Consider the following 27,782-nt stretch of genomic DNA (forward strand, 5'->3'; position numbering starts at 1 on the left):
TCCAGCAGACTGTTGCTCCTCAGCTGAAGCAATAGATAGCTAATTTCTGTCACCATATTCCCTTTCATGCATTACTTTATTATGTATAGGACCTCTATTAGCGATATGGTTAATGGAACCACAGATCTTCCCATTACATTTCCTGTAAATAATTAAACAAAAAAATGCAATGTTCAATAGTTAAAGAAATCTTCAACGCCTTATGCCAATATTATATCTTCTACATAACATTGCAAGCCTTTCTTGAACCGAATGTGTTAAAGAATTTACATGGCAAGAGAAAACAGTTTCAGAATGAAATATAGGTTCAGGCTTTTTATGTATTAACACATCAATCCCTGCCAGAAACCTATAGTAGTTTAAACACAATGTTCGTATCCTCTCCCTCTGAGCAAGTCCTACTCTTTTTAGTGCTTGTAATCATGATTTTAGTCATTTATAGCCTGAGTTTAGACCTGCACTCAGCTCTGAAAAGATCTAAATTTTAACATTTAATATTTCAAATGCTTATATCTCCTGAACGGAGCATTGTATTTAAAAAATAAAAATAGCGTGGGAAAACTGCGATAAGCACAGACTGGTGCTTTCAAGTTCACTTAAACCTATTACAATGCTCTGCATTGTAATATATCAACTTACATCTTCAGTCATTTGTAATAGAGCCTTGTTATTATTTTCCAATTTTGTGCGCCACACAATGGATTCCTTTTCTAGTTTCTTTATTTTCTTAGTCATCTGTTAAAGTAAAAATAAATACTGAATTAGTCTGCAGTGTTCAACTTTTTATACACCTGCTTCCTTAGAATGAATGCATAGTTGAAAGGAAAAAAAAAACATTTTTTATACTTTATGTATTTGATATCTGATCTTGCTAACCTAAACATATACGGTTCACAGTATGTGATCTATTAAATGAAACACGTTTCTATTTTTTCTGAAATTCCTAGTTGAACCACCCACACAAGTAAATAAGTTTCCTGTACTCATTGATTGCATTAGTGTTGTCTGCAGGTAATGACAGATTTATACCACCACGGCAAATGAAATTAGAGCTACATGGAAAACTGCAGATTAATTTACAGTCAGTCAATGTGTAATCCAACACAAAATGGTAAAGGAGTGATTCTGCAAAGTAGACTCTTGGAGTACCGAGGCATGTTTTACCAATGCCTGGTGACTAAACATAAGAGTTACATAAAATTAATTCTATAGTTTACACATTAACAGCAATAACTAAAAAGAGGGAAACTAGGCAGGTTATACAGTAGTTGAGAATTCAGTGATTGGGAAAGGCTTGCAAGATGCACTGTTTAGTGCAAGCCATGGGTCCTTGATCACCATTTTAATAATCATTTATCTTTACCACTCAGACATAGTGGTGTAAATTAACTTGCATGGGGGTTCAGAGGTTAATTTATTAAAAAAACAAAAAAAACAAACACTGATTTACAACTCTTTTTTTTTTTAAACCTAAATGTGCACATTTCCCAAGTTTTACAGATCTCGATTCCCCTGCTTAAATACTTGGTAATCTGACTCGGTTCTTCTCTACTTGACTGTAAAGCAGCATAGTAAATAAAAATACCACTGGTGACCACATTCAATGTCTCAGACAGGTCTGCAACCCCGTCTTTTCCCATGATCACTTTGCAAACAGTGCTTCCACTGCAGCCAGGGATTCTGGGTATTGACATGCACGCGAGCACAGTATGTTACTCTCCTGCTTATCCATTTTAACATGGACCCCTTTAAGAGTATGCCTGTTGTATTAAACAGCTGCTTTGACCTTTCGGGTCTCATCAGTGTGATGTTGGTTACTAGTTAACGAGCATACAAATTGATTATTTAAGTCTTCTCCGCAAACAAAAAGGTGAAATTATGTCTCACTGTACACCCTAATAATTATTATTAGTATAAACTATTGAGAAAAAAAAAACAACTTGAGCAAACCTTCTCCATTTCTTGCCGAAAGGTTGTAAATAGTTCATTACTTTTTGCCATTGTTGATTGGAATTCTTCAAACTTATCCATGTAAAGAGAAAGCTGAAAAAAAGTAATAATTGAAAAATAGCAAAAAAATTAGACAGGGTTTTTTAATCCTGACTGTTATGCTAATCTCAGTTGCTCATTGGTGCTGGGCGTCATGACGAGCGCGGGATAAAATTAGTAAAATGTCCATTAAGATTATTCAGCGCTATTCTGGTTGGTCCATTAGTTTAGTGTCGACTGGCGAGTTCTGGGGGCACATGCAGCTGTCGATGTTTTTCACTGGCTAAGGATTATAAAATATTTATTTTTAGGCAGAACACTCCCCTCTGAAGTTTGACAGTTAAGATGATCTCTCCCACGCCACCTAATTTAATGCAAGTTTCCTTTGTGGCCATGTACATCGGTCACAGTGCCGATGTGCTTTGTCAAGATACGGGGATTGAAATGTGTTAAGCATTTGTTACGTTTACAGGGCTTGGGGGGGAGGAAGCGGTCAGTTTCTGACTGGGAGGCAGAGGATGTCCTGCTATCAATTGAGTTATTAGCTTAGCTAGGAAGGCTGGAGGTTGGTGTCAGTGGTTATTGGAAAGTCTGACAGAGTTATGTTTTATTATCATTACTAATATATTGTGGCCCTATTGACCATATAATAGCGGTTATGTTTTATGGTGTCGAATGTATCAATTTAGTAAAATTGCACGTGAGGTCATGAAAGATATGCTAGAATATACTTAATTATATTGGGGAATAGAAGTGTGTATGCTGGTCCTCCAAAGTATTAAAAATACTGTTGTCCGTGATACAGAAACGTTTAAGAATCTCAAAACACATTTTAGTGCAAACAAATTTTGGCCCACTGACCTCCCACTATAAAATAAGGATGTTTTCTTATAACGCAATAAAATGAAAACAGTGTGTATTTTTATTGTACGCCTACTTATTTATTTGAGAGCCGTAGTATCACTGAAAAGCATTTACCCACTGTCTAAGTCACATCCTCCTTTTAAACATTGTTTAATGATTTCTTTAAAACTTCCATTGCTCAGCTTGCCAGAGATTATCATAAGAGCATTATGCTTTAGGATGTGTGTTGGTTGCACACTTAAAGTGGCTTGCAACCTGCTCTACACAAGATCATATGAAGCAGTGCACTAAACAACTTCTGTTTGGTATTGGAGAGGCAACTGAATGAGAATTGTAACACTGCTAACTAAAAGAAATGTAAAACAAAAAAAGATATGCAGCAGATTTAATATAGGCATGAATCAAATGTTGGGAGCCACTGCTCTATTCATTCCCGCTATGCTATACAAGAAGCGTGCACTCTTACCTGCTGCTTTAGCTGGCTCTCCTGTTGCTTCAGCTCCTCAAATTTGTGTCTGGTTTCTGTTGCCTCATTTAACAACTGAGAAGAAATATCAACCATTAAAAGTCATTGCCAAAAACAAAAATATTCATTACTAGAACAGTGTTCCTAAGTAAGTTATGTTACCAGTGGTTACTCATTAAAGTAAATATTCCAGTTTCTTTTCTCTGGAGCGGAATCTCGCTATTTTAGGCGCCACTGTTCTGCTCCCACCCCAGGGAAACAAAATGGCACCACAACAAAGGCCAATAGGAAGCCACAACGGATGACATTGCAGCTTCCCATCTGTTGACTGCAGGCACCATGATCATAAAAAAAAAAAAAAAAAATCAAGTAATCCTGCACTTAAAACAAGTCTTGGGAATTGCCAGTGAATTTCAATTTTGTCCAGGATTGCTTCTTTAACAGATAACTTAGAACTTCAAAAACAAGACTAATGTTGTCAATAAAGGCTGTCCCATCTCTGAAAACTTACTGGAGAGCACTTAAACAGAACAAAGCTCCATTGTGACTGACCTTTACCACAAAGTGGCCTATACATTAAACTGCAAATGTAGCATTAAAAAAAAAAAAACGGTGTGCTGGCAAGAAAGAATGATCAAAATCTGGTGTGCTCTCCATTCTTAGTAGGATTTTTTGCATACATATCGTGTCACGTCTCAATCCTCTGTCACGGAAAGTACAGCTAAACCCCGTTATAACGCGCCTCGTTATACCGCGATTCGGTTATAACGCGGTTTTCCCGTGGCTCCCGTTTTTTAAAAAAAAAAAAAAAAAAAAAAAAAAAAATTTTTTTTTAAAAATTTTTTTTTACATTTTTTTTTTTGCACACTGCACACACTCACTGCACACACACTGCTCATTGCTCACACTGCCACACTGCACACACACTGCACACTGCACACACACTGCACACACTCACTGCACACACACTGCTCATTGCTCACTGCCACACTGCACACACACTGCACACTGCACACACACTGCTCATTGCTCACACTGACACACTGCACACACACTGACCACACTCACGCACACTCACACACACACACTTACGCACACTCACGCACACTTACAGACACTCACACACACTCACACACACTCACACACACACACACACACACACACTTAGACACTCACACACACTCACACACACTCACACACACTTAGACACTCACACACACTCACACACACTCACACACTCTCACACACTCTCACACACTCTCACACACTCTCACACACACTCACACACACTCACACACACTCACACACACTTACACACACTTACACACACTTAGACACTCACAGACACTCACACACACTCACACACACTCACACACACTCACACACACTTACACACTCACAGACACTCACACACACTCACACACACTTACACACACTTAGACACTCACAGACACTCACACACACTCACACACACTCACACACACTCACACACACTCACACACACTCACACACACTCACACACACTCACACACACTCACACACACTCACACACACTTACACACTCACAGACACTCACACACACTCACACACACTTACACACACACTCAGACACACACTCAGACACTTACACACACTCACAGACACTTACCCACACTCACACACCCATATACACACACACACTTTCTCTCCCATATATACATACACACACACTCTCTCACTCTACACAGACGGGCCGCGACCAGCACCACCACCCGCTCCCCCCCCTCCTCCCGCGCAGGCAGCGGGAGCACCGGGGACAGCGGTGGGGAGAAGAAACCCCCCGCTACAACCTCCATGCAGGCAGCATGGTTCTGAGGTAAGCGGCGACCTGAGGGACATCCCCACTCCCATCTCCTGCCCCGCGGCCTGTCCCGAGGTGACAGGGGGAAGCGGGGACAGGAGGGACATCCCCGCTCCCATCTCCTGCCCCGCGGCCTGTCCCGCGGTGACAGGGTGAAGCGGGGACAGGAGGGACATCCCCGCTCCCATCTCCTGCCCCGCGGCCTGTCCCGCGGTGACAGGGTGAAGCGGGGACAGGAGGGACATCCCCGCTCCCATCTCCTGCCCCGCGGCCTGTCCCGCGGTGACAGGGTGAAGCGGGGACAGGAGGGACATCCCCGCTCCCATCTCCTGCCCCGCGGCCTGTCCCGAGGTGACAGGGGGAAGCGGGGACAGGAGGGACATCCCCGCTCCCATCTCCTGCCCCGCGGCCTGTCCCGCGGTGACAGGGTGAAGCGGGGACAGGAGGGACATCCCCGCTCCCATCTCCTGCCCCGCGGCCTGTCCCGCGGTGACAGGGTGAAGCGGGGACAGGAGGGACATCCCCGCTCCCATCTCCTGCCCCGCGGCCTGTCCCGAGGTGACAGGGGGAAGCGGGGACAGGAGGGACATCCCCGCTCCCATCTCCTGCCCCGCGGCCTGTTCCGAGGTGACAGGGGGAAGCGGGGACAGGAGAGACATCCCCGCTCCCATCTCCTGCCCCGCGGCCTGTCCCGCGGTGACAGGGGGAAGCGGGGAGCGGAGGGACATGCCCGCTCCCATCTCCTGTCCCGCGGGATGAATATGCGCTAAAGCGCGGCGGCCATTTTTTTTTCTCGCGACCCCGTTAGTAACGCGGTGATCTCGGGGTGGACCCCGAGACCCGCGTTATAACGGGGTTTAGCTGTATAATGTTGAGAGCTAGGAGAGTCCCCCTGAAAGGTGCAGGCTCACTAAACAGAGCTAATGCGTTACATGTTGAAAGGGTTAAAACAGAATGGATTAAAAAATATATATATATCAGATTAGCAGAATTACCTGAACACTATTATTTAATAGTTTAGTAAAAATATTACAATTTCCAGTTAACAGGGGGTTAAATTTAATTATTCTAGACCCCACTGTTCATAAAAAAAAAAAAATCAGCTAGCTTTAAAAGCAGCAAAACATGTGAAATCTTATAAATCTATGTAAGTACCAGCACTCACTGTCTAATAGCTAAATGATGAAAACAGTTGTAATGCAGAATAAACATTTAATAATAAAACGAACCAGAAATAAATCGAATGTGTTTGCAGAAACCAGTATCATAAATGGGCATGTCACAAAGTGAGGGGTGGGGGGAGGGGGAGGGGGGGGAAAGGAAAAGGGGAAAAAACATGAAACACAAGGAATATACACAAAAAACGGAGAACGGAAAGTATGCTAGGGGGGCGACGTTTCGAGGGACTACCTCTTCATCTGGCCCATTCCCCCTGGTCCAAAAGGACCCAGAGGTACTTCCCTAAGCCTCCCTTCCCCTATAACTGGTCAAATCAGACACCCATGAAAATAGATAGCAAACATACAGTGTAGGCTAAATACAGCTAAACAGCTAATAGCAGGGCAGCAAGAATCCACTAAAGTCAATGCCAGTAGTTCAAGTACCACAAGAAACTGTGGGCAATGGTACAGTAAAGGCTGAACACAGCTTGCAAGAAAGCAGCTTGCAAAGAAGCACCAGGAGTCCACAACAGTCAATGAAAGGTTAATGGGAAAAGCAAATGAAGACAGTAATCAAACCGTCTGTGGCTCTGCTCCTTCTGCTCGTGTGGAGTGCTGAGGAGTGAGAGAGCAGTCTCAGCTGTTATATGTGAAATCTTATGTTTTTTTAATAGACTTCATTCCCCCCCACCCATTTTTATTCAACGCTTAATGCAATTTTTAATGAGTTTTAATATGATTATCCTGTGATTTCTATAGCAGGTTTTAGCCCATCTCCGCAGCAGTGCAAGATCTTTGTAACACTTTCCTGTTTGTTATCATTTGTTGCCAATATTCCCAGCAGTTTGAGCTGCAAACTAGAACAAAAGATAATGTTACCTTAGTAATATAAGAATACATTGTAGCTGCTGAGTTAGACTGACTGAAGGATTGATTGGCATTATGTTAGCCACACAAAAAGGAGCACCAAACGATTGCCAGCTTAAGAATGTAGAATTATACTTGGTCACATGCTACACATATAAAAAAAAAAAAAAAAAAGGAGGGGCTGGGGTTTAGTATTGCCGCTTTAAACAAACACTCACATTTGATCGATTTATACCCATGTAAGACTGCACCTTTAAATCACTGTCCCAGGAAGCGATAATGGGACAATGTTGCACAAACACATCACACCATTTAGACATGCGAGAAGCATTCAATAAATACAGCGGGATGTGTTTTTGAACTTTATCCGGCTTCACGGCTTGAAAAGTACAAAGTACATTCTCGCAGTTTAATGAATAGGTCTTAAAAAAAAAACATAATGATGCAGTGAAAATAAATGTGCTATACAGTGTCTGGCACAGAGACGGTTGAATCACTTAACCATACTGCTGCTGCAGAAAACAACTTGAAGATCCAAATTGAAGGGTTTCTGGATTAAGATGTTAATAATGTATCATACATTTAGAGAATAATAATTTTAAAAAAATACGTGAAAAAAAAAAGGAAACGTACAAACTCTCTTTCCCGCTGATGCCTCAGTTCAGCTTCTTTCATGAGCTGCGTGGAATGCTGTAGCTTGGCATCGAGGAGTTGTTGCTGTAGTTCCTTATGCTTGAAGACTTTGTCAATGTGCTGAAGGAAATGAGGGACTCTGTATAAGTTGAATTACAGAGCAACTCGGAAAACTTTATTATTGGGAAACAACACAGGATCTTAACATGTAAATCCTGGAAGAAAGAAACCAGAAACTAACTACTCAAGGGCTTTAACAAAGTGCAGTAGGGAAGAATGTATCAGAAGAAATACAAAATAATAATCAAGTAACATGTTGACTGATGGGTAGCAGTTTCATGCATCTACTTCCCTTCGGAGTCTGGGGACTCGGATGCAAAAAAAAAAAAAGGTAACAATGTGGGAATAAGCAAAAGGGAACGCCAATGGCCTCGTTTATTAAGCTGCAATTCCGCAGAACGCTGACAAATCGTTGCAATACTACCCATTTACATCAAACAGCAGTATTGTAGCTTGATAAAAGAAACTTTGAAAGCAAAGCAATCAATTACAATGGTCAGACTAGGATGCTAAATGGAAGAAAGAAGTTCCGGCGCCACAGCAAGTGACAGACATCCGAGGTACTTCCGGGTTAGTAGAAAAAAAACTTTATTGAAGCCTCACAGACAACAATCCAGTGTTGACCGACCGACCGACCGAACACACACACACACACACACGCACGCACGCACGCACGCACGCACGCACGCACGCACACGCTAAATGGTCTATTAAAAAAAAAAGTAGGAGGTGGAGTAATGCAAGAAATCTAAGCACTGAAAATGGATTTAGCACAGTTTGATCTTTCCATTTTCAGAAAAAGTGAAACAATAAGCATTTAGTGATATTGCAACCATTACTTTACGTAACTGCATACAGGTTTCTAAACCGGTTTATGCCCCGAGTGCTACAGCATACAGTAAAAACAAGTAACACTCTAGAAATGGAAAATATTCTGATGGTTATAAAATGGTGTTGTAAAGGCATTATACATGGCCTGCCTACCTCTTCACGCATTGCATATTGCTCAAGAAGTTTCTTCAGCTTATCTCCCAGTTCTACGTTCTCCTGACGAAGTTTAGTATTGTATACATCGTGCTGCTCCATCTGCACCTTGATTTCATTCAGTGTCATTTGGAAATGTGCAGTGACCTCCTTGCGATCTTCCTCATATTCACGAGCTTGATGGAGATTTTCTTCCTGAGTACCCAAAACAATGTGCTTAAAGGGGGAAATTTGAAGTTGGCATTTATACAAGGGTTTCAATGTAATTTCTAAAATCATGGTAATGTTTAGGACAGGTATCGATTTACACTCAAGCAGTACAAAGAAGATTTCAAAAGCTCTGTACATTATAATTTAACCATAGGACATGGGTTCTAGCACATGAGTGCCCCATGATGTAGTAGCTAAGCCCCCTCCATAAAATGCTCCTTCTCTTAGGGAAAACTCCGTCCTACGCTCCTATGGATCACTCCTCCCCTTCCATCCCATAGTCAGTGACAGAGCGACACCCATGACCGCTTCATGGAGCGGGATCCATCCAGCACGCAAAAGGGTTCATCTATGACAAACTCTAGATGATCCCTTAAAAGGAATCATTAGAAACTCTGTCACAAACTAGAGGGGAGAGAGGAATGTAAAGTGTATTTTGAGAGGCTGCCACAAGAAGCACCAAAGTTACTAAATGGCACAAAGCCTTTAGGCCTCATCTAGATTTCTTGCAGCAAACGCAATCAACGGTGAACATACATACATAAATACTAGTAAATGTTACTCTGTTTTCTAGCAGCGTATGCAAAATATAACCGGGTCATAACATACATTTAGAATTCTACATGAAAGTGGAACGGACCTTCAACGTTTTGTTGTGACGCTGGAGCTCTCGGCAGAGTGATTCCAGCTTGCTTCGTGCCAGAATGGCCTTGCTGTGCTCGCTCTGTAAGTGAACCTTCTCCTTCACCACTTGTGCCTGCTTCTTCTGCAGAATCTTCATCTGTTTCTGGAAATTCCGGCTCTCTTCCAGCTGAAGAGGCAAAAAGGAGGACACCCTAGAAAACCGAGATCTGTACAGGATGTATGTTCAGAGCATACATTAGATAGCTAAATGAGGTTTAATACAATAAATTGGTGTAGAGGGAGAAAGGGGGTAGCCCGGTATTAAAGGGGTTGCACCCCATTTGGCCATCCCCTGACCTCACCAGGGAGACAAGGGGTTAACTGGGCTGAGGTCCAGAAATGTGATTTAACCCTTATGACATGAAAATGTGTATTCCCCTGTTCCCATGCTTTATTGTAATATCTGGTTTAATCAGTGTCTGCATCACACACACACTAGGATCCATCCGGGAGTACAAGGGTTAATAGTTCTTTAGTGATTATAGCCCTTTGTGTAATTTTCCCGCCTTTTCAGGCACCATTTTGCAGGGTCCCATAGGCCGCCATTGGAGCTCCATGCGTTTCAATGGCAAATCTTGCTGTTTTGGTCCTGTTTCCTGTGAAGACCAGCAGATGGCGTCCGAGAGGAGGAGTGGCGGTTTCCCATTGTAAATCAATGGGCCCATTGACTTCAATGGACAATCCTCGACGGAGCTTTCCAGGAACGAGTTGGCTGCCATCCAAATTGCAAAACCGCAAAACGGATACCTTTTCAATAAGAGAGCTTTGATCACTTAGCAGTCAAGTTCAACGACAAGTGGCGTGGGAATAAACAGTTCTAGAGCCCCTAGAAATAAAATTCTTTTTGCCCCTAGTTCCTAGGCCTCCCCCCACTCGACCACAACCGGGTCCCCGAATCCTGGACCCCCGATAAGGGTCGAACCGAGAAGAGCGGGTCCCGCCATAGGTTCCAATGGCGGCGGCAGAAACAGCTCAAGAAAACGGCTAAGTGTAGAAAGCTGAAATTTAGGAATCCATATCTCCGGTTCCGGAGGGTCCAGTGGGCCAGGGTTTGGGGTACATGTAGTCACTGCTCCGGCATCGCTACAGAACCCTCCTTGACCCTCTTGGACCAACCCGACGGAGTATGAACCCCCTTGAAAGTTCGGGACTTTCCCCATAGACTCCAATGGCGGCCAATCTCCATTGACCGGCTATGGCGGAAAACCCCCATTGACTTCAACGGCGGCGTTGCCTCGTTTAAAGTCTATGGCGGCGGATTCCCATAGCCGCCAACGGCGGCGGTTTGCCATTGAAAGTCTATGGCGGCGAAGCCCGTTGTTTTCAATGGGGATTGAGTGAAAAAACGTGATTTAATTTATAGCGGAGTTTATTGTATTAAAATAGGAAACGGTTTAAGGTGTATTTGTGTAACTCCGGTTCCGAAGGTCGTAGCAAGTCGCAAATTGGACCATAGGGTGTCCCAGTTCCGGCATTGAGAACTGGGAAGTTTGGACCCGCTGGACCCAACCGAACCGGATATTTTAATATGTTTGTTTTATCTTTAATACTGTGTCCCAAGGTATGGACAGGAACCAGAGGAAATTCCCTTGGCCATAAGGCAGCAGATGGTCAGTGAAAGTGTCCCAATGTCTAGAATTTAAGTGCTGTTCAAAGGAGTTTATCACCTACACTGTTTACAGGAGGGCGGAGGTGACTCAAACCAGCGCAGTCTATAAGTGTCCCATTTAACACCTCACAACAAAGGGTATCCTGCCAGAAATTCCATTTAGTAGACTGGCTGGCATTCCTGATGCAAATGTGGGGCTGCAGAAATGAGACCCCAGAGTCCAACTGAGCATGTGCCAACTAGCAGGGGGGCATGTATCAAAATGTGTTCCCACGTTAGAGAGTGGCTACAGGTAATTACTGACCAATCACCTGTACTTAATGTTAAGGATAGGGTTACAAAAGGTATATAATCTGTGGTCAACCCTTTATCCTGTGTTCTTCTATACCATCTTGATTGCTGAGAGAAATGCTATGCAACATACTTCTCATTCCCCATCCCCCAAAGTAAGTGTACTTCTTGCCTGTTACTGTACTATATCGTGTGTTCACCTATCCAACGGAATAAATACACTTTATTATATCTAAGCCTCGTTCAGTTCAAACCAAGTTATTTGGTGTAAATTACAACCTGTCATAAGCTATCGTCACAGGCTTGTAAATTAACTGGTGGCAGCGGTCAGGATTGAACTGGACCTGGATTACAGTATTCTGCGGGGTACTGTGATCCAGTGGGAACTTGATGGTAATTGCAAGTTCCTGGGTCTAAAGATATTGAACACACGTTAGTGCAACAAGTAACGCAAGTTGTCACACCACCTCACTGCTGTGACCCAGAACCATGAGTGAAGCGGAAAACTCCTACTACCTGAGGACTAGAACTCAGCTAAAAGACAAGTGCCGTGAATATGGACTGGAATATGAGGACCAAGAGGTCGCAGACATGATCGCCGCAATCACGGAATATGAAGCCGAGCTTGCAGAGTCTCAGGATACGGCTCAGCTTGCTCTTGTACAGCCGCCCGGAGATCAGGGACTGAACCCAGTGCCGGGGCGGCAGAATCCCAGGGAGGGGACAAGTGCACCTCCCGGGGCCAGTGCAACAGGAAGGGCACTGATGGCTGCGGCCACCAGTCCGTTTAGCCCTGAAATATTGGCACTGATTACGACGTGGGGAGACCGAGGGACAGCGGAGGAGCGGCTAAAGTTTCTCTCTATGGCAGTGAACAGACCCGCTTATTGCCCCCCGGTCCAACCCCGCAAAGATGAACTCCAACTGGACAAGCACAGTCTCACCAAGTACGTGGAAGGCACTGATCAGATCGACAGTTTTTTAAAGAACTTTGAAACGCAGTGCCGGCGGTACAGGGTGCTTCCCCAGCATAGGGTTGCACGCTTGGACCCGCTACTCTCCGGCTTGGCCAAGCAGACAATGATGGCGCTTCCAGAGGAGTATGCTGATGATTATGACCACCTGAAAGAACTATTGCTATTTCAGCACGGTTTTACCCCTGAAGCTTACCGGGGTAAATTCCGGCTGGAGGAGAGGCACCCTCAGGAGTCCTACGTCACCTATGTGACCGGGATGGCTTTATACGGGATCCGCTGGGTGGAGGGCTATGAGGCCAGGACTTACCAACGCCTGCTGGACCTCATCTTTCAGGAGCAGCTCATGCAGCAGTGCCTGCCGGCGGTGAAGGCTTGGGTGTATGACAAAAAGCCCAAGACTTACAGAGACGGCGAGGCTTGCAGACGACTATGTGGTCAGCCGAGTCCAGATGACCGCCAAGGCACCAGCCAAAGCGGCGGCAGCGCCGGCAGCTGCTAGAACCCCCCAATGGACTCAGAAGCCGCCTGCGGGCAGCAGTTCACCGAAGGCGGGGGAGCTCCGGCATGAGCGCCGGTGCTACAACTGTAACAGCACTGGTCACCTCAGACCAGATTGCCCGGAACCCCTGCGTTCCAACAGACCCCATCAGGGGCAACGCACCCCAGCTGCGAAGCCGGTAGCCCGCGTGCGGGTGGCTTCCACCAAAGAACCAGGACCGGTCATGGAAACAACTCCCAGCGAGACGTCCCATGTCACCCCTATCCCAGTTTCATCGGTGCCTACAGCCAGGAGCGGAGGACATCTCAGCGCAGACCTGCAGCAGACAGACGGCCGGAGCAAACATCTCACCCCGGTCACAGTCGGTGACCGGCAAGCAGTCGGCTTGCTGGATTCAGGAGCTGCAGTGACCCTGGTCCGACCTGATATGGTCCGGCCAGAGGAATTGGTCCCAGGCCCTGGGATGCAGATCACTGTGGCCGACTGAGAGCCACGTTTCTTGCAGGTGGCCCGAATCTTTTTGGATTGGGGGGAGGGCAAGGGTGTGTGGGAGGTGGGGGTTTTACCCGGTTTGGATGCTGAAATTCTTTTGGGCAACGACCTGGGACCGATGACCTGCACCTACGACCGTGTGCCCCAGCCCGCTGCAGTGGCGGCGGTTACCTGGAGCCAAACAGCGGCAATGCCGGCGGCGGCCGCTCCAGTCCCCCAGCCTTTGGGATAAACGTTAGCGGAGGGCGCAGAGGAGCCCGGGGAGGTAAGCCAGGATCAGTTGCAACCACAGGCTGACTTACTGTTCCCTCTCTCCCTTCCCCATTCCCCTGACAATGACATGACTGGGGGGTGGCCAGACTTAGGAGCCCAGTTTAGGGAGGCAGTGAAGACAGACCCTACCCTGGCCGGCGTGAGACTTCGGGCGTCCGAATCTCAGGCAGGGGAAGGCACTGAGCACTGCCTATGGCATAAGGGACTCCTGTACAGAGAGGAAGGGAACCCGGGGATAGAGGAGGGATTGACCGGTAAGCGACAGCTAGTAGTGCCCCAGGGGTACCGACAGCAATTGTTACGGGTAGCTCACTCTATTCCATTAGCGGGACATCAGGGGGTCACCAGAACGCGAGCCCGGTTATTACAGTATTACTACTGGCCGGGGGCATCCCGAGATGCGAGTAATTTCTGCCGCTCTTGTGATGCCTGCCAGCGAGTAGGTAAGGCGGGCGACTGTGTGAAGGCACCCTTGAGACCCCTACCGATAATAGGGGAACCCTTCCAGAAGGTAGCGATGGACCTTATAGGACCCCTTATGATTCCTAGCAGGAAGGTCAGGGAAGGGAAGCGCTACATCCTCACGGTGGTGGATTTTGCCACCCGGTACCCTGAGGCGGTAGCGCTTGGCACCATAGATGCCAAGACAGTGGCAGCAGCTTTGCTGAACATTTTTTCTAGGGTAGGTTTCCCTAGTGAGGTCCTAACCGATCGGGGGTCGCAGTTCATGAGTGAACTGTTACATTGTCTCTGGGATGCATGCGGTGTACAGCACCGGCGCACTACCCCTTACCATCCCCAGACAAACGGATTATGTGAGAGGTTTAACGGTACCCTGAAGCAGATGCTTCGGACCTTTATAGAGGCGGAGGGGAAAGACTGGGAGATTCACCTGCAGCACTTGCTGTTTGCCTACCAAGAGGTACCGCAAGAATCTACAGGCTTCTCCCCCTTCAAGCTACTATATGGCCACAGGGTATGTGGACCTCTGGACCTATTCCGTGAGGGATGGGAAGGGGAGACTACTGCTACTGATGCTTCAGTGATCCAGTATGTAGTAGATCTCAGAGACCGGTTAGAGATGCTCATGGGGGTGGCCCAGGACCACCTCAGGGCTGCTCAGACCAAGCAAAAGCAATGGTATGACCAGCAGGGCCGAAGCAGAGAATTCATCCGAGGACAGCAGGTGCTTGTTCTCAAGCCCACTCGGGAGAACAAGCTGATGGCTGCCTGGTCGGGACCGTACTCGGTTATCCGAAAGGTGAATGAGTGCAACTATGTTGTACAGGTAGCGCCCGAGAGGCACAAGACATATCACATTAACATGTTGAAGGAATACAGAGCACCGAGTATGGGAGCAGTGCTGGCCATTTGTAGCCCACTGCTGGAGGATCCGGCGAGCAATGCTCTGCCTGATCTCCTAGGGGAGGCTAGGCAGGGAAACACTGTAGAGCAGGTAGAGATAGGGGCACAGTTGAGTGCTAGGCAGAAGGGAGAAGCCAGGGACATGCTAGCTCAGTTTAGCACCCTCTTCACTGACATGCCAGGGACCACGCATCTCACAAAACACACAGTGCACACAGGGGACCAGCAGCCTCTGCATAAGCACACTTATAGAGTGTCAGCAGAGGTCAAGACAAGTATGGAGAGAGAGATTGAGGAGATGCTGACCCTAGGGGTAATTACTCCATCCCAGAGCCCTAGGGCAAGTCCAGTAGTCCTAGTCCCTAAAAAGGACAAGACCACCCGGTTTTGTGTGGACTACCGGTTGCTCAACGCTGGGACGGTGTCAGATGCTTACCCCATGCCCCGCATGGATGAGTTACTAGATGAACGCACGGGGGCAAAATATCTGACCACCATGGATTTGAGCAAAGGCTATTGGCAAATCCCACTGACCCTGGAGGCTAGGGAGAAGTCAGCTTTCATCACTCCAAGTGGCCTCTATGAGTTTTTGGTGATGCCATTTGGGATGAAAAATGCCCCGGCTACCTTTCAACGCCTGGTCAATAGGTTACTGGAAGGGATGCAGAGCTATGCCAGGGCTTACTTAGATGACATTGCTGTCTTTAGTAATTCCTGGGAATCCCACATAGGACATGTATCTGCGGTGCTGGATAGGATCAGGGAGGCTGGGCTTACCTTGAAACCCACTAAGTGTATGGTAGGGATGGCAGAAGTCCTGTACTTAGGGCACAGGGTGGGTGGAGGGCATCTCAAACCAGAGCCAGCCAAGGTAGAAGCCATAGTTCAGTGGCCTGTTCCAAAAACCAAGAAACAGATCATGGCATTTTTGGGCACCGCAGGGTACTATAGGAAATTTGTCCCACAGTACAGCGCCGTTTCCAAACCCCTGACTGATCTGACTAAGAAGCAACTGCCTGTGCTTATTACCTGGACTCCTACCTGTGAAACTGCTTTCCAGGCACTGAAAATTGTGCTTGCTGGAGCCCCCATACTGGCTGCCCCAGACTATACCAAGCATTTTCTCATTCAGACTGATGCCTCAGACTTTGGTATTGGAGCTGTACTGAGCCAGGTGGGGGGGGACAGCAAGGCGCACCCTGTGGTGTATCTCAGTCGCAGACTGCTCCCCAGGGAGGTGGCATATGCCACCATTGAGGAGTGCTTGGCCATTGTGTGGGCACTCAAAAAGCTCCAGCCCTATGTACATGGGAGGGCTTTCACGGTCATCACGGACCACAACCCTCTGAGTTGGCTACAGAGGGTGTCAGGGGGAAATGCCAAGTTGCTGAGATGGAGCTTGGCTTTACAAGAATTTGAGTTTACCATTCAGCACAAAAAGGGCAGTGAAAACAGCAATGCTGATGGACTTTCACGCCAGGACTATCCCTCTGAGACTGAATTCATTAATGGTGCCAGCAGTGCCCCACTCCCCATTAGGGCCAGTGGGCCACAGGTCACCCATTAAGAAGGGGAGGTGTAGAGTGAGAATGGGGGTAGCCCGGTATTAAAGGGGTTGCACCCCATTTGGCCATCCCGACCTCACCAGGGAGACAAGGGGTTAACTGGGCTGAGGTCCAGAAATGTGATTTAACCCTTGTTATGACATGAAAATGTGTATTCCCGTTCCCATGCTTTATTGTAATATCTGGTTTAATCAGTGTCTGCATCACACACACACTAGGATCCATCCGGGAGTACAAGGGTTAATAGTTATTTAGTGATTATAGCCCTTTGTGTAATTTTCCCGCCTTTTCAGGCACCATTTTGCAGGGTCCCATAGGCCGCCATTGGAGCTTCATGCGTTTCAATGGCGAATCTTGCTGTTTTGGTCCTGTTTCCTGTGAAGACCAGCAGATGGCGTCCGAGAGGAGGAGCGGCGGTTTCCCATTGTAAGTCAATGGGCCCATTTACTTCAATGTAGAATCCTCGACGGAGCTTTCCAGGAAAGAGTTGGCTGCCGTCCAAACCGCAAAGCGGATACTTTTCAATAAGAGAGCTTTGATCACTTAGCAGTCAAGTTCAACGACAAGTGGCGTGGGAATAAACAGTTCTAGAGCCCCTAGAAATAAAATTCTTTTTGCCCCTAGTTCCTAGGCCTCCCCCCACTCGACCACAACCGGGTCCCCGAATCCTGGACCCCCGATAAGGGTCGAACCGAGAAGAGCGGGTCGCGCCATAGGTTCCAATGGCGGCGGCAGAAACAGCTCAAGAAAACAGCTAAGTGTAGAAAGCTGAAATTTAGGAATCCATATCTCCGGTTCCGGAGGGTCCAGAGGGCCAGGGTTTGGGATACCTGTAGTCACTGTTCCGGCATCGCTGCAGAACCCTCCTTGACCCTCTTGGACCAACCCGACGGAGTATGGACCCCCCTGAAAGTTCGGGACTTTTCCCATAGACTCCAATGGCGGACAATCTCCATTGACCGGCAATGGCGGAAAACCCTCACTGACTTCAACGGCGGCGTTGCCTCGTTGAAAGTCTATGGCGGCGGATTCCCATAGCCGCCAACGGCGGCGGTTTGCCATTGAAAGTCTATGGCGGCGGATTCCCATAGCCGCCAACGGCGGCGGTTTGCCATTGAAAGTCTATGGCGGCGAAGCCTGTTGTTTTCAATGGGGATTTAGTGAAAAACCGTGATTTAATTTACAGCGGAGTTTATTGTATTAAAATAGGAAACGGTTTAAGGTGTATTTGTGTAACTCCGGTTCCGAAGGTCGTAGCAAGTCGCAAATTGGACCATAGGGTGTCCCAGTTCCGGCATTGAGAACTGGGAAGTTTGGACCCGCTGGACCCAACCGAACCGGATATTTTAATATGTTTGTGTTTTATCTTTAATACTGTGTCCCAAGGTATGGACAGGAACCAGAGGAAATTCCCTTGGCCATAAGGCAGCAGATGGTCAGGGAAAGCGTCCAAATGTCTAGAATTTAAGTGCTGTTCAAAGGAGTTTATCACCTACACTGTTTACAGGAGAGCGGAGATGACTCAACCAAGAGCAGTCTATAAGTGTCCCATTTAACACCTCACAACAAAGGGTATCCTGCCAGAAATTCCATTTAGTAGACTGGCTGGCATTCCTGATGCAAATGTGGGGCTGCAGAAATGAGACCCCAGAGTCCAACTGAGCATGTGCCAACTAGCAGGGGGGCATGTATCAAAATGTGTTCCCACGTTAGAGAGTGGCTACAGGTAATTACTGACCAACCACCTGTACTTAATGTTAAGGATAGGGTTACAAAATGTATATAAGCTGTGGTCAACCCTTTATCCTGTGTTCTTCTATACCATCTTGATTGCTGAGAGAAATGCTATGCAACATACTTCTCATTCCCCATCCCCCAAAGTAAGTGTACTTCTTGCCTGTTACTGTACTATATCGTGTGTTCACCTATCCAACGGAATAAATACACTTTATTATATCTAAGCCTCGTTCAGTTCAAACCCAGTTATTTGGTGTAAATTACAACCTGTCGTAAGCTATCGTCACAATTGGTACCTTATTGTAAAGCTTGTATATCAAAATCTATAGTAGAGCAGTTAGTCTAAGCACAACAGATCCATTAAGATGTGCCTTAAAAGCTTTAGATTCGTTTTTGGAGCCTAAGCTACAGGGATACATAGGGACTCCAGCAAAATCATTAGGAGCTGGCATCAGATCTTTTACGGCGTCCTGCAACAAAGATCAGTTCCTTTCCCAATAGGTAGTTACGCTTAGTATATTGGTCAATTGAATCCCACCACCCATGGGATCACACTATCATTTCTAACATTTGCTTCTTCAATTGTTTCAGTTATATTTATTGTCCAAGTGAAAAGGGGTATGAAAAGGTGAAAGCAATCTGAAAAGTTGGAAGTATATTAAGTAGTTGTAAATAATATAAGAATTGTAGATGCAGGAAAAAGAAAGGAGATGTCAAGTGTGAGCCAAGCAGAGTTATTCCAATACACACCTTTTACCACCAGTAGACACTGCTTGGTATATATGGGCCATATTACTTACTGGAGAAGGAATGATGTTATGTTATTCCCAATGCCCCACAACCTTTACAAAAGGAATACGTACAAGGTCAGCATATTTCTTGCAAAGGGCTGCTAGTTTTTCTTCCGGAGAACGCAGGGTGTTCAAAGCATGCATCAAGAGCAGCACTTCTTTGCCTATGGGTCAAAAGCATCAGAGTTCACAGAAAGCATGTGGATCAACCCATATTTGAACACATCCTGACATTTTAGCCACATTCTGCCCATTTTTCAATTGAATTAAATATATTTAACAATGAGACGTACAAACACACAGCCCCTGTAAGCTCTGAAAAAAATCTTTGTGCAGAAGACGGCATACGGGTTGCTGTGTGTTTGTAAATTTCTATTGGCAAACAATTTGGAGCTTTGTGACCCCCCCCACCCCGCCCCATTCCTGGTTTCAAGGTCACCAATCCCACCTTTTAAATGGCAGTTCTTGTTCTACACCTGTGAATGACCAGTCAATTAAACACAGTCTATTAAAGCAGCAAAACAAGAAAAATCCTATATGTATTATTTAAACAAAATCCGTCTGCATTTTTAAAAATCTAATGCCATTTTAATGCTTTTAAAATGTATGAGCGCAAGAGAGGGGCTGCATTTATGAGCGCAAGAGAGGGGCTGCATTTATGAGCGCAACAGAGGAGCGGGCAACTGACAGGGTTGTGGAGCCACAGAAGAGTCAGAACCCAAAGTCATTAACAATTATTTCAATGCACTTTAGCCTTCTAGCATCACAAACTGTTTAAATAATAAATGATTGTTGCCTCCTTAAGGGAAAATTAGTACCTCAAATTTAATACTGCATAGCTTAACTTGTATACAATTGTGTTAACGCTTTGTGGAGGCTAATATGCTATGATGTAAGGCAGGTGTTGTCTGCCTTTTACATTTCCTCAATTATCAGAATGTAGCCATTTTGGATTTGTTATGTCACTCATGTCAAGAAAATGAGGAAGCCATAGGTTATCACATGGGGTTCTCAAATATTTCTTCCTCGTGGATGACCTCAATTTTAAACCTAGACATGTGCATAATACACACACCTATCTAAATATTTTTAATTTTAGGAGTATGAAAATGATCACATCACTTAGAAAACTTCAGCAACTATGTATTGATGTACAACAGAAGATGCCTTGATTGGCTGCAGATAAGAGCTTCTGGAAATGTGTTGAGAATCCCTGTTGTATCACATTCTTTACCAAGTCCCACGATACTTACAAACCGTTAATATACAGTCTCAGTTAGTTCATGTTTTAGGGTGGATGTATTTTTCTAAAATTGAGGCTGCAGATTTAAATCTGGCTAAATTTACAGGATTCATTTGACTGGGAGATAGACTTATAGAAGTTAAATCGTCAAAAGTTTTTCAAACGAAATGCAGATGACACCAATGCAACTACTGAACCTAGAGCCAAGACACGTGCATTCAAACCCAAGAGCTCATTCGATCCACAGATGGTTAAATCGCAGTATTTCCACCTTTATGGGACTTATTGAAAATGATACAAGAAAGCAAATTGGTAATTACAGAACGAGTTTTTACAACCTTACTAGAGAGGAACAACAGGCACACAAATCTTTAAAACAGAACAGAGAGACTATCATCATCTGGGCCACCGACAAGGGGGGTGGCATTGTTGTCATGTCCTATGCTTACAATAGAGAGGACATTCACCAACTCAATAACTGGGACCATTATAAGAAGCCTAGTTCGGATCAAACTACATCTTACAAAAAAGAAATAGACACCATAATTCAGATGGGCATAAATAGCCATAGGATCTCAGAGGACACCGCTAAATGTCTAATTCAGGAACATCCGATAACGCCAAGGCTATATACACTACTGAAAATGCACAAATCGCTGACGACCCCACCTGGGAGACCAATCATTTCGGCCAGGGGGTCATTATGCCAGCCACTGACCCAGTTTGTGGGGTTTTATCTCCAACCCATGGTGATTAATATGGCTTCAAATGTCTGGGACACAACAGACTATCAACAAATTGGCGGACCTCTCCCAGAATCTGAATGACAATACTGGTAACTCTAGATGTTTCTAGTCTTCATACCAGTATACCACATCTGGATGGCATGGAGGCAATAAGGAATCAATTTAATAGACATACGAGCCATATGGGACCACCTCCCATAGTTCTTACTACTCATCATTGAAATTATTCTACATAAGAAGTTTTTCAGATTTGCGAGAACGTTCTATTTACAACTGATGGCAACGGCTATGGGGTCTAATATGACCCCGTCATATGCAAACCCGTTTATGGACGCTTACGAACAAACTCATCTTCTGAATGATGCCCCCCATGCGCAGTGTATTTTACATTACACACCCTATATAGATGATATTCATTATTTGGGGTGGTCAGGAGCAGGAACTCATGGAATTTGCAACATATTGTCATGAGGTCCCGTCTACAATATGGTTTACCTCCTGCCACAGCAGGATGGAAATAACATTCCTGGATACAGTGGCTTTTAAGTAAAATGGTAGGTTGGGCACCAAAATATTTTAAAAAAAACAACAGACAAAAACACACCATTTGATGCTCTACAGCCACTATCCCTTACCCTTGAAGAAATGACTCTCCTATTCTCAGTTGATGAGTGCGCAAGGACACCAGTAATCCGTTAGATGTTGAAGACGCTTAAAAATGGACGATCGGTTCCGAGAGAGGGGCCATGATAGCAAAGAGATTGAACTAGCTCTAGCAAAAGCTAGGGTAGAGATTAACTACTCAAACCAGTGGCTAGGCCGGAGGGAGATAATCGTTTTAATGTAGTAACTACGTATAGTACAGCTTCTGGTTGCATTCAGAAAAGTGTACGTAATCATTGGCACATTTTAACCAATGATAAAAGAATTGGAAAGCACTTTATAGCTCCCCCGCTTTGTTGTTATAAGAGAGGGCGTAGCTTGGGGAATTCACTCACCCAATCAGATCCGGTGGACAAATATGTTACAGTACCATCCTAGCTGACTAAAACACCAGGCGTTTATAGATGCCACGGTTGTGTTAACTGTCAATTTATGATTGCTGGCAAAACATTTGCTCACCCACATCATGGGAACCCATTTAAAATCATGGCCTTCCTTAATTGTGAATCTACGTACGTAGTGTATTTCATCAAATGCCCTTGTGGGCTATACTACGTGGGGAAGACCTCAAGGATGCTGAAGGAACGGATAGCCATGCACAGATCAACAATCAGAAAGGCTCTACAGAGCTCCACTGAAAACAATGATCTAAAACACCTACTAGTGGCAAGACACTTCAAGAAAGAGCAGCAACATTTTGCTGTATGACGAAACGTCGGATTGTGCATTAATACAATATGTTTCTTTTTTTTTTTTTATCCACAGTGCTGTCTTTTCACTGCCGTTTTCACCAATGGTATTGTATCCCATGTTTTAGGATGGGTATATTTTTCTAAAGTTGAGGCTGCAGATTTTAACCCGGCTAACACCACCGTCGTCAGTGGGTCCAACAAAAGCATATCATATGAAAACTGGCATTATTAATCTTAATAATATATATATATTTAAAACAGTGATAACCAATGTCAGTTCAATATGACCTCTAATAAAGAGAATGTTACAAACTTACTTTAGGCAAGCTGTCAAACGCCACTCCAAAGACAAATGGGACACACACACACACACACACACACACACACACACACACACACACACACACTACCTAAAGTCTTCTCTTTGTGTCTCTCACTGCTCAGGTCTTGCTGCCCATCAGGTGGGTCCATCCGGGTCTCCTCTCTCCCCGGGGGTTCCTCGCGGGATTCTTGTGCCAAGTAGGTAGACACGATGGAGATCTCCATATTTGTGCTTTGTTCTTCCTCCAGACAGATAGAAGTGGTTAGTTCTACCCCATTTACTTCTAGGCACGATTGCAACATAGCCTCCGGGAGCTTGCTGTTCACCAACAGGTCCGAGTCATTCTTGCAAATTTCGATTACTTCTGTCCCATCCATTGCAATCTGCCAGGAGAGGCAAATTTGGTTATAATTCAACAATGACATTTTACGGTTTTTACCATTCAGAGAGAATTGTTGGCAATGACTTTTCAACAACAAAAAAAAATGATCAAAGTTGAAACCCTTCAGCTGCATGTAAGCACTTGAAAGCAAAATTTGTATTCTAAGGGTGGTAAGTGCTAACAAGTTACATGAAGTGATGGTTATGAACAACTTGGATATCTGAAATAATTGTAGGGGGAGAGGAGGGAGAGAAGGGAGGGGGGAAAAAAGGGGGAAGGTCTTTTAACAATGGCTGTTTATAAAAGAAAAGATTACCTGAACAATAAGAAGCCATGTCAGATGTAATACCTCTGGAACGGTAACGCAGTGTAATACAGTCCCTAGGGCAGCATTGCTTTCTCCTTCCCCAGTCAAAGTATTTTAAAGCAGCAATCTCCTTGAGTTAACTAAAAATTTTAATATTTTTACCCTTTTGGAAGGGATGTGAACCACTTTAAATTCTGGTCTTTGCATTCTGGAGATATAATTAAAGTAAACCGTTTGCCATGGTTCAAATTCCAGTGAAAACCAAGAAACAAGTTAAAAAAAAAAAACACAAGCAAATATAATTTTTGCAAAAATAAAAATGAGGAAACAACTGATCAAAAACTAGTTTTTTTTGGGCATTGCTGCTTTTACACTCTGTTCTTATTGAATTGTAACACGACCTCTTAGATGTTAAAGTCATTATTTATTTGTGAAGTCTAACTATATTAAAAACAATGCAGTACCTTTATAAAGTAGTAGCAACTTGTTCTAAGATCATTACAGTAACACAAGCCAAATGATGTTTGTTAAGGATAACATAGTAAGAGATAAAGGGGTCATTTCCATATGGTAACTTTTTATAAATAAGGTCATCGCATGAAGAATCCCAGCCTTTTTAATGTACCTGTATCTAGGATCTAGTTTTATTTACCATGGATCTAGTAAAAAAAAAAAGTGACATTTTATTCTTCTGCAATGCTCAGTGTGGATAAACTACACTGGAAATCCTTTTGTGCACGAAGAGCAAAGAGAGTGCGCTCAATGAGTGCAAACTATTTGCGCACGCTAGTAAACCCCTGAGGTACATGCGTACTGCACTTGTGACTTTCCATAAAGCAGCGGTGCGCAAACTGTGGGGCGCGCCCCCTTGGGGGGGCGCACGATTATGTAGGGGGGGCGCGGGCTGCGTGCGGAGAAACCTGGGGGCGGGCAGAGCTGTGCACGGGCGTTCAGAAGCTCCGTGCTGAGGCTGCTTCTGTGTGATGTCTGCCTTGCTGTGGGGGCGGGGCTTCTCACTGCACACAGACAGCCCCTCCTCCTCCTGTCCCAGTTTTCAGCGTACATGGGGGACTGAAGCAGGCTTAAAAGTGAAAGTAAGTATTTGTGTGTTGTGTGTTGTGTGTGTAGAGGTGGGAGACATATTGGGGGGAGGGAGAGAGAAAGAGAGCCATGGAGAGGTGGGAGACATATTGGGGGGAGATAAAGAAAGCCATGGAGAGGTGGGAGACATATTGGGGGGAGGGAGAGAGAAAGAGAGCCATGGAGAGGTGGGAGACATATTGGTGGGAGAGAAAGAGAGCCTTGGAGAGGTGGGAGACATATTGGGGGGAGATAGAGAGCCATGGAGAGGTGGGAGACAGAAAGAGAGCCATGGAGAGGTGGGAGACATATTGGGGGGAGATAAAGAAAGCCATGGAGAGGTGGGAGACATATTGGGGGGAGGGGGAGAGAGTCATGGAGAGATGGGAGACATATTGGGGGGAGGTGGAGAGAGACATGGAGAGGTGGGAGACATATTGGGGGGAGGGAGAGAGAGACATGGAGAGGTGGGAGAAATATTGGGGGGAGAGATATGGAGAGGTGGGAGACATGTTGGGGGGAGGGGGGAGGGGGAGAGAGACATGGAGAGGTGGGAGACATTGGGGGGAGGGGGATGGAGAGGTGGGAGAGAGACACTGGGGGGAAGGTGAGAGAGAGACACTGGGGAAGGTGAGGGAGAGACACTGGGGGGAGGGAGAGACTCAATGGCTAAACAGTGGGATGAAGGTCAGGCAGAGATGGCAGAATTGAGGGGCTTGGGAGGATGAGTTTTGGGGGGCTGAGGGTTCTTCTTTGGGTCAGAGGGGTCACTTCGGAGTATTGATCAGCAGGGGAGATTCATCAGTACCCCCCTTGAGTTTGGTTATGGGGTTCCCTGATCCCTGGGCAACGTTTAAAACAGGAATAAATAAATAATACATAAATCTGGTAGGTAGGAGTGGATGACACTGGGGAAAGCAAATGGGAGAGGGAAGGGATGTAGCAAAGAGGTGGATGAATGCCCCCTCAAATGGACTGCCTTTGTGCACCAGAAAAAAACATATTACCAGATGCCAGCAAACAATAAAATAAACAGTGATCCAATACTAGTATACTGCCTGCGCGCACGCCTGCAGCCCAAGCGATTTGTGAACTTGGCTGCAGGAGATTGTAGACGCGTGGCGGGGGCGTCACAAAGCTGGTTCGCCCTCATTGGCTGAACCAGCTCACGTGCGCTGACGTCATGTGATTTTGATTACATCAGGCAGGGGGGGCCCGAGAAATTTCATGGATGAAAAGGGGGGCTCGGCATAAAAAGTTTGCTCACCCCTGCCATAAAGTACACATTGAGTTGCACGGCTACAAAAAGGACTATCGCTGCATTCTGTGTCTGTCTCGATATCAGAGTGCTGCAGAACTGGACAGCAGGAAAGGGGAATACAGGCAGATGTGCAGTGTGTGATAAAAAAAAGGGCACAGAAAAAAAGGTTGCTGTCCCAGCTTATGGTTCACATTTCACAGGCAGCTACAAAGGACTTCATATACCTAATGCACCAACAGTGCACTCTATCCCAACATCTTGGATGATCAACAGTTTAAAAAGGAAGTTCAAAAAGAAGTGGAAAAGTGGACATCACCTACTGCTTCTGATTCCTGCTTTTGATCTACGTTGGAAAAGAGGATATTATCTATCTAAGACTTCACATCTCAACACTTAACTATTGCTGTGATGCCGCCTTTATTTTTTATATTTGCTGCAACCTCACTTATTTTCAAATTATGCACTTCCTTCCACCAGTCTCCTTATGTCTCTAACTCTATTCATATATCTCCATCTCTCCTTTCTTCCCCACTTCTCAGTTCACATGAACTCCTTTCTTACCTGCGTCCTCTGTCACCACACAACTATACACCCTGCACTAAAACACACCCCTATAAATCTTCCTCACACATCCTTTCTATCCATGCTTCTCCTCCTTGCTTCTGGGGATATCTCTCCCAATCCTGGTCCCTGCCTTATTTCTACTTGCTCTCGTCCTCGCCTCCCACATACAACTTCTACTCCTTCTGGTGTTAACCCCTCCAACCTCATACCCATCCCCTGCCACCCCCCCTCCTCTCTCTCTTTCTCCTGTGCCCTTTGGAATGCTCGCTCCCTCTCTAACAAGTTCCTCTCTGTGCATGACTTCTTTCTTTCTCACTCCCTGCTTCTCTTTGCTATAACTGAGACCTGGCTCACTCAGTCTGACTCTGCTCTGGAAGCTGCCCTCTCTTATGATGGCCTTTCCTTCTCCCACACTCCGCGCCCTGATGTCAGGGGTGGAGGTGTGGGGCTCCTGCTCTCCTCTCTCTGCCGTTACCGAAATCTTCCTATTCCCCCCTCTCTTGCCTTTCCCTCCTTTGAGGTTCACACTGTTCAGCTCTTCTCTCCTCTCCCTGTTCATCTATCGCCCACCTACCTCTACCCATCCCCCTTCTGCCTTTCTCTCTCACTTTGAATCCTGGCTCTCTTTCTTCCTCTCCTCAGACTCCCCTGTTCTTCTCCTTGGGGACTTCAATTGCCACATTGATGACCCCTCTCTCCCTTGGGCTTCCCGCTTTCTTTCTCTAACCTCTTCTTTTGGCCTTCAACAGTGGACTGCAGCCAGCACCCACAAGGATAGCCACTACTTAGACCTGGTTTTCACTAAAAACTTCTCTCTCTCTGATTTCTCCATTTCCCCTTTTCCTCTCTTTGACCATCACCTCATCTCATTCTCTCTATCTCACTTCTCCCCTTCTCCACCTCCATCTACCCCCCGGTTCTGCAGAAACCTGCGCTCTATTCACTTACCTGACTTTGAGTCCACGTTACACTCCTCCCTCTCCTCTCTAAGCTCTGCTACAAACTGGTCAGGAACTACAACTCTGCCTTGTCCTCCTCTCTTGATCTACATGCCCCGCTTTCTCTCTGCCGCACTCGCCCTTTTAACCCTAGACCCTGGTTAAATTCCCACACGCGCATGCTGCGTTCCTCCACTCGTTCCTCTGAACGTCTCTGGAGGAAATCTC

General features: G+C 45.7%; 1 protein-coding gene across 4 annotated transcripts in view; it reads right to left on the reverse strand.

Moving 5' to 3' along the window:
- Positions 1-27,782, reverse strand: part of TXLNG (taxilin gamma) — a 53,150-nt gene that overhangs the window by 6,562 nt on the left and 18,806 nt on the right. For all 4 annotated transcript variants that reach the window (XM_075589818.1, XM_075589819.1, XM_075589821.1 and 1 more), the window contains 8 exons: positions 23,111-23,405; positions 19,429-19,520; positions 9,714-9,884; positions 8,864-9,058; positions 7,820-7,939; positions 3,320-3,394; positions 1,951-2,043; positions 640-735 (listed from right to left, as the gene is read on the reverse strand). In XM_075589818.1, coding sequence (XP_075445933.1) covers positions 640-735; positions 1,951-2,043; positions 3,320-3,394; positions 7,820-7,939; positions 8,864-9,058; positions 9,714-9,884; positions 19,429-19,520; positions 23,111-23,405 — 1,137 coding nt within the window. The remainder of the gene's footprint in view (positions 1-639; positions 736-1,950; positions 2,044-3,319; positions 3,395-7,819; positions 7,940-8,863; positions 9,059-9,713; positions 9,885-19,428; positions 19,521-23,110; positions 23,406-27,782) is intronic.

Source organism: Ascaphus truei, chromosome 3, assembly GCF_040206685.1.
Source record: "Ascaphus truei isolate aAscTru1 chromosome 3, aAscTru1.hap1, whole genome shotgun sequence".
Taxonomy (NCBI): domain Eukaryota; kingdom Metazoa; phylum Chordata; class Amphibia; order Anura; family Ascaphidae; genus Ascaphus; species Ascaphus truei.